Here is a 10,762-nt window from a genome sequence, read left to right on the forward strand (position 1 = left end):
GATCAAAAGTTTTGTTCTGTGTCTTTAACTCCAAAGTTTTTATTCTTTATCTGATCTTTATCTGCTAGACATGCTACAGACTGAGATGACTACTGCAAGCAAAGCAGCAAGAGAATGGGGAAGGTGTGGAACGTAAAAGCAAAGTCTATAAGACCTATACAGGGTGGTGGAAGAAGGCTGGTGTGAAGCTGGTTGGCTAGAAAATGTTAAGTTAAACTGGAGGGAAGAAATGAAGGGGACCGGTTAGGGAACCAGAAGGCAAGAGGGGAAATGAGCCTAGGTCAGTCAGTAAAATACAGTAAGGTTAGCAATAAGGTTAGTTCCTTCAGATGTAACTACTGCATCCTCTGACATGTCACAAAGGATCCTGAAGCACTTTGTAAAAGCTATGATTTTAATAACATACTTTTTATAAAGGCTGTTTTAGACATAGTGTCTTTTGTTCTCCATATTTGTTATGTATTCCAGCAAAATGCTGTTTGGGGGTCATAACAATTTGTCCCACCTTGATGTAGAATGTTTTTTTGAACACTGTCATAACTTCATCTTACCAGCTGAGGGCACTCCGTGACAGGCTAAGTGTGTGTGTCTGGGGGGGCTGATAAAAATTAACCCGAAGGAGGAAAGCGGTCGTTTTGACAGCAAAAATAAACCGATGAGTTCAGATGGGTAAAGGCAAGCTCTGCCTGAGGGAGAAGGCTGACAAAAACATCAGCTTGGTTTGCCACGTGGACTTAGTATGGATTGGGGCTATTGATGTGGGTAACTGCAGGAGCACAGCAAATTGATTCAGATGAAATAAAAATAGGCCAGTTTTAAGCCCCAAACTGAAATAAACAGAATACAAAAAAACTTTTTGAAATCTTAGATGGAAATCTTTTTTTCTTTCCTTTGGTAATAAAAATCGTTAACTTCCTTAACCCCCTCGCGGCTGCAGAGCAGCCCCTTGCAGAGCTGAGAGCAGAGGAAGCCGTCTCTGACAAGGGAGGGCCCAATGCCAAGTGCCCTTCGAACAGGGCAGCCACGGAGGGAGTTACCTGCCTGTGGGCTCATCAGGTTGGCAGTGGCATCCTGCTGAAGGAAAAGCATATTTGCAGCATCCTAGGAAGGAAGCTCAGGTGTTAGTCTGGGGGCCACCTAAATAGTGTGGCCACCTGATTTCACATAAGGACTTGGGTGCCCTAGGGAATTCCTGGCCCTGACAGCCACAGTGCCAAGGCTCTGTTGTAATACACAAGCAGCTAGATGCCCAGGACTTGCCATACTGCTTACTGGAAATTTGAGTCTTAACACCTCTTTTCTCAACACCTGGGTCAGATTGCTGCTCTTGCCAGGAGCTTCTGCCTGGAGCGTGGCACCCCCTGTAACCAGCCCCAGGCCTGTAGTCAGGACGCTTGCTGCTCTACCAAATTCCTGCTTTTCCTGACTTGAGCCAGGGGCCTATGCCCATGCTTCCCAGACCCCTGATAATCATGCTGATACAAAAAAGTTGTACGAAACTCTCAAAATGAAGTTGCTGGCATAAGGGATTACTTTTTGGAGGAGGTGGAGGGAACAAGAATTTTTGAAGCCTGGTTTTGAGCTAAGTTTGCCCTGTTTCTTGGCAGGGTAACTGCAGTGCTGCATCCTGACCTGGCTAGAAAGCTTTGCTATCCTAAGTAGCTTTGAAACGGACTTCACTGGCAGGCTGCAGGTAGACTTCAGCACTATGTTGGCATAGCTAGGAAGAAAATATGAGAGACTGTAGGATAACTTTCATCTTGCAAGGTTTGAAAGGGTCAGTTTAAGTCCTTGCTTTAATGTTGTTTATTTTATCCAGAAGAACGGCTTCCGAAGGAAAGAAGAAATATTTTCATTGCAAAATACCAATTGCTATCTAACAGGATTTAAGACATGTAAGAAGAGTATGTAAGTGCCAGCACTTAGGCTTTTAGAGAACTCTGAAGCTCTTCAGTATTGAACATTGTGCCTATGGCTGAAGTCACAAAATGAGCTGTGCGCCTTTGGACTAAGAATGCATGGCAGAATTTGCAAGATAGTGGAAAAACTAGGGAACAGGAAAGACGCAGTAGGAACTATGAAGAAGAAATGGCAGAAACACAGTTCATCAGCAGGATCAGGAATGCTCTCAAAGACTGGAACTTCTTTAGAGTAAATTCTTATTCTTGGGATGTCTTTGTCTTTGTAAAACCTCTCATGGTATGGTAGTGGTATGGTGAACTTGGCCCCTCAAAATAAGTGTTAGCTAAATGCCACCTGTGCCAAAGTAGTAGAAGTAATACTAGAGTTAACCAAATGTACTGCACAGAGGTAGCCTGGCAGCCTTATGGCTTTTTGTAATTTGGCAGGAATGGAGCTTAAAAAACAGGAAAGTAGGTAAGAATAAACAGTCTTAACCTCGTTCAGCAAAACATCTCATGTGTTCTCAGCTTTGAGCATGTGCTTGCATCCTCTTAAGGTCAATCTCAACAATCTCCCCTTAACTTTCAGCAGACAAAGCCTATTTTTGTTAAATTTGTGGTTTGCCACGTGCACTTCCACTTCTTTCCAGTGGAGGGAAATCGTGTACATCCGTCCTGGCTATTTTCCCTTTCTGTGGTGCCTTTCAGCACAGGGCACAAAAGCAATGTAGTGATATAAAACAAAGCATCAAGAAATCACTTTTACATTAAGTAACTTATTTTTCAGTAACTGATACTAATTTGGAGAAAGTTAACTAGTGTGATGGAAACAACATTAGCCTGCTGATCGCTGTAAGGAATCAGATTCCTGCAAGGGGTGAGAGTAGGTACAGGACAGAGTAGTCTGTGTATCCTGATTTTTCCCTCTTCTTGTGCTTACCCCCCTCTTTATGCTAATAATACTAACATGAATTGATGAAACTTTGCAGAGAGAGAGAGGTAGGAAGTTAGAGACCTGCATGCAGGGGTGCATGCCTAGTAAATGACTGGAGATGGATAAAAGCAAAGCATACACAATCAAATATATTTGATACTAAAGCACTGCCATCTTCATAATGCAATACTTCTTTAAGGGAAATTGAAATATTGTTCATTTCTGCACTTCTGTTATTGATAAAAGGGATATGCTATTGTTCACAGTTTTAAAATGAGTATTTTACTGTTTTAAGATGTGAACTGGGAAATGTTCAGGGAGTGGCATTAAAATCATTTATGCAGTTACATGTTCTCAGATTCCTATATATTAAGTCAACTAGACTTTTTTTTTTTTTAAACCAGCAATGAAAGTGTGCAAATGTACTCCCAGTGCTTACCAACATGCAAACAATATTTCGGGAAAGTGTAATAAACTGAGGAAGTAATGAAGTCTGCATTTTTGCATGTTTAGAAGGAAAGAAGAAATGCGGAACAGTTCCGGATTCAAAAATTTTTGAAATGCACTTTTTTGAACATCACCTGTACTCAAGCAGCTAGGTCAGAGGTGCTGCACGTCTGAAAACGCGGTCTCTGGATCCCTCAGTGTTCACGAGGGCTTACTCAGCGAGCGGAAATTCTAATTTCAGCTTGCAAAGCAGCAGCCTGGCGCGGGGGGAGCCTGCCGCGGCAGGAGCTGCTGCCCCGGGGGCCGGGACGGGGCGGCCGCGCCGCCGGCCCCGCTGCGAGCCGCTGCCCTCCCGCCGGGGGAGCCGGGCTGGGGCCGGCGGGGGCGACTGCGGGCTCTGCCGCCCCGAGGGTCCGGGCAGCAAAGCAAACACGGCGAGACCCGCCGCGCACCGCAGCCCGCACGCTCGGGCCGGGACGTGCTGGGAGTTTAACAGTGCAACGTAGCGCAGCAGCCAGCGACTGCCCTGCGCGGCCGAAGCTGCCCTTCGCCTCGGGAGGCCTTCGAAGTGTCAGTTAGCTTACTGAGGTGCACGTGGGGTACGGGGGGGGGGGGGCGCTCTTGCCCGTGAAAATAAAAAAGCAGTCAGAAGAAATAACAAAGCAGTCCCTCCCCTATGGCAGCCTGCTCGGGTGGCCCCGGGCAGGGCTCCCTCGCCCGCGGCACCGCCGCACCGGCAGTCCGGCGGGGGCCGCGGCCCGGCCGCGCAACGCCCCGCCGCGTGTCGCCCGCCCAGCGGCGCGCAGGGGAGGCGCGTCCCCGCGGCCGCCTCGCGGGGCCGGGCGGGGCCGGGCGGCGGCGGCGGCGGCGGGGCGGAGCCGTCCCGCCCGCTCGCTATATAGCGGCGAGCGGCGGCGCGGCCCGGCGTCGGGAGCGTCGGAGCGGGCGGGCAGGCGGGCGGGCATGGAGCTGCTGCGAACCATCGCCTACCCGCCGGGCGGCGGCGGCGCCAAGGGCTGCGAGGCGGCGCTGGGCAGAGCCGCCGGCGGCGAGTCCCGCAGGAAGAAGGCGGAGGAGCCGCCGCAGCCGCACTCGCACCCCGCCGCCGAGGTCTCTCGGATTATAACCGACCCCACGACGGGGAAGCGCTACTGCCGCGGCAAGGTGCTCGGAAAGGTAATGGCCGGAGCGGCGGCGGGACGGGGCCGCGGGCCCCGCCGGCTCCTCCCGCAGCGCGCAGGGCCCCCGCCGGCCTCGCCCCGGGGGGGCCGCCTTGCCTTCCCCCTCCGCTGCCGAGGTGCCGCCGCCTGCCCGCGGTGCGGTCCGCGGCCCTTGCTGCCCCTTTCCGCCTCTGCCCTGGAGGCAGACGGAGTCGTGCGCTTTAGCTGGGGCGAGCCCGCAAGAATGGCCTTGACCGGGGGAGCGGGGAGGCAGCACGGCATCGTCTAGGCGATGAACCGAGGACCTGTCTTTTGCCCGACTATCCTGTGGAGAGGAAGTTACTTGACTAATACATGAGCTGGTGAATGACTAAGTGTGGCGCTTCTTTCGTACCTGGTGTAATTGCCTTTTTTGTGTGTCTCTCTAGGGTGGATTCGCCAAGTGTTATGAGATGACAGATTTGACAACAAATAAAGTTTATGCTGCAAAAATCATTCCTCACAGCAGAGTAGCAAAACCTCATCAAAGGGAAAAGGTGCGTGTGCATGAATGACTCTTCTTTTTTTTCTTCTTTTTTTTTTCCTCCATTCTCCCTCCAACTCTTTGTGTGCTGGATTGCCCAACCCTTTCCCTGAGATCGCTGTGATAGAGCTGTCTGCTCAGCCTTGTGGACACAAGGCTAACATCGCTTTCTCCCCCTCCCCTTGTCTGTCTTCAGATTGATAAAGAGATTGAGCTGCACAGAATGCTTAATCATAGACATGTCGTGCAGTTTTATCACTACTTTGAAGACAGAGAGAATATTTACATTCTTCTGGAATACTGCAGTAGAAGGGTGAGCATCAACTGGGAGAAATCCAGTATTTACTTACCTGGAATCTGGAACTAATTTAAATATGTAATGTGTAAAAGGTATTTTTTTATGGCTCCTTTAGTTATAATTTCTCCATGCATTGATTTACTTTTGCTTAAGGTGAATCGTATCTGCAAATGCTCACTGATATTTGTGCCTTTGTTTTTCCCCTGCAGTCGATGGCTCACATCTTAAAAGCAAGGAAGGTATTGACAGAACCAGAAGTGCGATACTACCTCAGGCAGATTGTGTCAGGGCTAAAGTATCTTCACGAGCAGGAAATCTTGCACAGGGACCTTAAACTAGGTAAGTTCTGTGTCGCTGTCTTCAAAACGTATTCTTCCAGCCCTGTCAGCTTTGTACCACTTTACACTTGTATAGTGATAGCTTAATTGATCGAATCAGCTCAGTCTCTCTTTACAGTGGAAAATTGGAGTGCTTAAGGGATGACATTAAGTATTCCTGTTTATTTAAAAAAAAAAAAAATCCTGGCTAGGTTCTGGCTTTGAACAAAGTATGACTCAGCACCTGTGGCAAATGCTTTCCTACCTTACAAGAAAACGGCTAATTGGAATTTCTTCCTGCTAGGTAACTTCTTCATTAATGAGAACATGGAACTGAAACTCGGTGACTTTGGCTTGGCAGCCAGGCTGGAACCACTGGAGCACAGGAGGAGGTAGGAGCATCAAAAACCTGTAAAGGATAGTAGTAAATGAAACCAAATTCATTCAGAAACGAGAGAGAGAGACATCTGTTCCACAGCAAAAGCAAATTGTTTCTGGGATCAGAATTTCCCCTCCTAGAAAACAGTTGTGCTTTGTGACTTCTGCTTTCCTCTGAGCATTTGGATAATAGCATATGCCAGAGGCAGGGTGTCTGACTGACTAATAGTGCAGCTATGAGTCTGCTGTTGCAGCAGCGTGAAGACACCATGAAACATGGTTCCACTATTAACATTCCTAGAACTCTTCTTTAGGAGTCTCTCAGCTCTCAGAGGCTCCTAAACTGAGAGTAAAATCTGCCCTATGAAAAACAGGTTCTCTCTCTCTCTTTTTCTTCTTTTTTTCTTTTTCTTTTTTTCCCCCCTCTCCCCTCTGAGATACTAACCAACTCCGTGGTCTCTTTGATTTGCAGAACAATATGTGGCACACCAAATTACCTCTCTCCAGAAGTCCTCAACAAACAAGGGCACGGCTGTGAATCTGATATTTGGGCCTTAGGCTGTGTAATGTAAGTACTTTGCTACCTTTGAAGTGAAATGTTGCTGTCACTGGCTTAAGCTTGTAAGTGTTCAAAGGGGATGCAGTACTGCATCAGTTTGCAGCCCTTTAAATATGTCTAACCCAACTGCAGAAATTCTCCTTGTTATAAGATGGACAAAACCTTCTTGGTAGTGGTAGTTAAGTGTTGTGGGTATGTAAAATAAATAAAATTTGTTTCCTCACCTTTTAAATAGGTATACAATGCTGTTGGGAAGACCACCATTTGAGACTACAAATCTTAAAGAAACCTACAGATGTATAAGGGAAGCAAGATACAGTCTGCCTTCATCTCTCCTTGCACCTGCAAAGCACTTAATAGCTAGCATGTTGTCAAAAAATCCTGAAGACAGGCCCAGTTTAGATGATATAATTCGACATGACTTTTTCTTACAGGTTTGTACTGTCTGGTATTCTGTCTGGGAAAAAATATCTGCTCTAAAAATGCACCCTGTGGTCTAAAAATTGGTCTCTGAATCTCATTTCCACAGGGCTTTACACCCGATAGACTTTCTGCTAGCTGTTGTCACACTGTTCCTGATTTCCATTTGTCAAGTCCTGCTAAAAATTTCTTCAAAAAAGCAGCTGCTGCCCTCTTTGGTGGTAAAAAGGATAAAGCAAGATACTTTGACACGCACAGTAAGTGGTGGTCTATAACTACACTTAAACTTATGCCATAATTGTCATGTTAGTAATGCAGAGCTGTGAGATAGCAACAGAGCAGTTGTATTTATATCTCAGAGCTGTCCTGGGTTAGTTTGACTTCTTTATTGATAAGTGTAGCCTGCAACCTACATCAGCTTGCATAAAGAAATACTTCTGATGGCATACAGACAAGCTATAGTGGCCTTCTGAAAAACACATACTAGACTAACAATATGCTCTGTGTAGGTTGATCTCTGTATTTCTGCCCTGGAGACTATGGCAGGTTTAAAAGAAAATACTTTGGGGGAGATAATACACTTTGCGGCCAGCTTCCTAGGTTTGCTGTAATGCCGGATCTTACAGTGCTTCCAGATGCAGCATTAAGTATCTTTTTTTTCTCTTTATTACAGATAGATTAGCTAAAGAAGATGAAGAAATTTACAAGCTCAGGCATGATTTGAAGAAGACATCGATAACCCAGCAGCCCCACAAACACAGAACAGATGAGGTAAATGCAACTGCAGTTCAATTCAAATCCAATAACAGTGGGGTAGGGTAGCTATAATTAAATTATATTTGACTTGGATATCCCAGCTGGGATTGTGCACAGCATAATCAAGCTTAAATGATTATCAGAGTTGCTTTAAGAGGGCTTAACCAAGCTTCAGTAAGGTTTGGTAGCCTATGTAGGGAGACCATCAATTTTGTCTTTTGAGTAATTATAATATCTGTCTAGAAGCCATTGTCATCTGTGGAAACTTGCTTGCTGGGTGCTGTTTCCCTGTACTCCAAATACAGGGCTCCAGCTCATGATCAAATAGAACTTCTTCCTGGATAAATTGCTGAGATTTAACTCTTATGAGGTGGTGTCCAGGCCTGCACACAGCTGTTCCTTTTCTAGGGCAGGAGAGTAAAGATAGATTAATAGCATGTAAGATGCAAATTGAGGATCTAAAGAATGGAAAGACCTTTCTAAGCTCAGTCTAACAGCAGCTCTTTGGACTTTCTGGGAAACATTAATACCAGTTTTCCTGGAATTTATCACTTGTTGATAGCCAGAAGAGGTATGCAAAACTTTGTGTAAGCCTTGGTTTGTGCTGTATTTGATACTTAACTGTCTGATGTCCCTTCTAGGAGAACCAGCCTCCTAACACAACAGTAGCCAAGCCAGGGATGTTATCAGAAACAAAGCAGGCTGGAGATGCTATTCGGATGATAGTCAGAGGAACTTTGGGAAGCTGCAGCAGCAGCAGTGAATGTAAGTGCAGCAAAACTTACCATAACATCTCTAATTCTAAACCCCACTTTTACATTCTTTGTGTCTCAGATTTAGAAGCCTGAAACAAGCAGCTGCTTTTTCTTCCCATTTTGACACTAAGTTCTATAACCAGCATTTTGGGAGAACTAAAACTGGAAAGCCATGAAGGCTAGATTTCTTAAAAGTGCAATTAAGATAAAGATGAGATAGATGAGAAAGGATTTAGATAAATGAGGGCCTGCTGTCTTTGTGGTCTGGTCCATCTAACAGTCCTTCTCTTTCAGGCCTGGAAGACAGTACTATGGGAAGCGTTGCTGATACCGTTGCAAGGGTATTGCGAGGGTGTCTAGAGAACATGCCAGAAGCAGACAGCATTCCCAAGGAACAGCTGACGACATCCTTCCAGTGGGTTACGAAATGGGTAGACTATTCTAACAAGTATGGCTTCGGGTACCAGCTGTCAGATCACACCGTTGGTGTCCTCTTCAACAACGGGGCACACATGAGCCTTCTGCCAGACAAAAAGTAGGTACTTCAGAACGATTACAAAACTGACAATTCCCTAAGGCAGTATATACTTGAAATGCTTGAATCTTCCCTCTAACATCCTTATTTTCTTTCTTCTCTTACAGGACAGTCCACTACTATGCTGAGCTAGGCCAGTGCTCTGTCTTCTCAGCCACAGATGCTCCTGAACAGTTCATTAGCCAAGTAACAGTTCTGAAATACTTCTCTCACTACATGGAAGAAAACCTCATGGATGTAAGTACAGCACCTTCTGCGTTTTGAGGTGTAGAAATGGAACTTGAACTAAATGCGAGTTGAATGCTAAACACAGCATCTGTTCCCTTTCCTAGGGAGGAGATCTGCCCAGCCTAACAGATGTTCGTAGGCCCAGGCTTTACCTCTTACAGTGGCTTAAATCTGATAGAGCATTAATGATGCTCTTCAATGATGGCACGTTTCAGGTAAGTTCATAGCATATACCTGAGAAAGTGTTTCTGAAATAATGTTGAGCAAAATGAGATTGGGGCTTTTCTTTACAACTCCTAAATATAAGCACCAGAAACTGAGAGGAGAAAGTATACAAACAGCAACTCTTCTCTCTTTGCAGGTAAACTTCTATCACGATCATACAAAAATCATCATTTGCAATCAGAGTGAGGAGTACCTCCTTACGTACATTAATGAAGACAGGATATCCACAACGTTTCGTCTGACAACTCTTCTGGTTTCTGGATGCTCGTTGGAACTAAAACATAGAATGGAATATGCTCTGAACATGCTGCTGCAGAGATGTAACTGAAGGGACTGACTCTGTTAAACCAAAAGGACCCTTTTGTTCACTGTGAAATCTACAGTGGAGATGGTGGAGCAACTAGTATGTTGATGATGGATGTGTGGTGGTACGAAAACTTGACTGTCATGGTGTGCTGGGCACACTTCTATTAGACAGAAGCCTAAACCTACTGTTGGACTAAAATGGTGTGACAAGGAGTTCTTCGGACCATAGTTTTCCTTGGTTCATGTGTGTGTTAAAGATATTTTTGACTCAAACTCAGCAGAGTATGACTGCTTGCTCTATAAGGGAGCATTTCTGATGGAGTTAAACTGTGAATACGCATCTGGAAAGGGAGGGAAGGGAGAGCTCCATTGTTGTGGAATAGCTGTAATAAGCAGCTTCTGGCTGCTTAACTGTGAACTATGGCCATACTTTTTTTTTTTTTTTTTTCATTATTTTTCAAAAACTACCCACACTTGTGGCTGGAAAAGTGCATTCCTTGTTAATAATTTTTTTATTTATTACAGCCTAAAGTGAAGTATTTATTACACAATTTTTCTTTTTTCTTTTTTTTTTTTTTTTTTTTTTTTTTTGGACATTGATATTTTAAATATAAATCTGTTGGCAATAAAGAAAATGGAAAATCTGAAGCAGCAATCTCCACTCTCTTTACAATACAGCTTAACATGCCCTGCTTTGTTTTACTAAAAACTTTGAAGGTCTGCTTTGTTTATGACGTCTTTCTTAAATAATAATAATGCTAGCCTGATGCAGGTCAGGATGTAGATGACTGAGGCTCCAAAACTGAGCAATCTGTCCAAGTCTATGCACAGCAGTAGTCACAACTGTCAATATGCTCTAATTATTGCAAGCTTCATCAACAGTTGATTCAGGTTTGCTGCTGAGTAAGCCTGTAGCTTTGACACTTGGTTATTATACTAGTGGCTAGAAACATAAACCCAAAGTAAGTATGGATCTCTCAAAGACACTTTGATATTGATGTTTTGCTGTGACTGAACACT

The 10,762-nt window shown here is 45.0% G+C and overlaps 1 protein-coding gene across 2 annotated transcripts; it reads left to right on the forward strand.

Moving 5' to 3' along the window:
* The first annotated feature begins 4,211 nt into the window (after positions 1-4,211).
* Positions 4,212-10,390, forward strand: LOC112995776 (serine/threonine-protein kinase PLK2). Of its 2 annotated transcripts, XM_026120971.2 has the most exons (14): positions 4,212-4,458; positions 4,871-4,978; positions 5,162-5,278; positions 5,473-5,602; positions 5,885-5,972; positions 6,431-6,526; positions 6,753-6,951; positions 7,047-7,194; positions 7,611-7,708; positions 8,335-8,458; positions 8,743-8,983; positions 9,091-9,220; positions 9,316-9,426; positions 9,573-10,390. In XM_026120971.2, the coding sequence occupies exons 1-14, from the start codon at positions 4,246-4,248 to the stop codon at positions 9,762-9,764; spliced, it is 1,995 nt and encodes a 664-aa protein (XP_025976756.1). In that variant the 5' UTR covers positions 4,212-4,245; the 3' UTR covers positions 9,765-10,390. The 2 variants fall into 2 exon arrangements, with proteins under 2 accessions (XP_025976756.1, XP_025976757.1); XM_026120972.2 differs by lacking the exon at positions 5,162-5,278.
* Positions 10,391-10,762: the final 372 nt, after the last annotated feature.

This window comes from Dromaius novaehollandiae, chromosome W (genome assembly GCF_036370855.1).
Source record: "Dromaius novaehollandiae isolate bDroNov1 chromosome W, bDroNov1.hap1, whole genome shotgun sequence".
NCBI lineage: Eukaryota > Metazoa > Chordata > Aves > Casuariiformes > Dromaiidae > Dromaius > Dromaius novaehollandiae.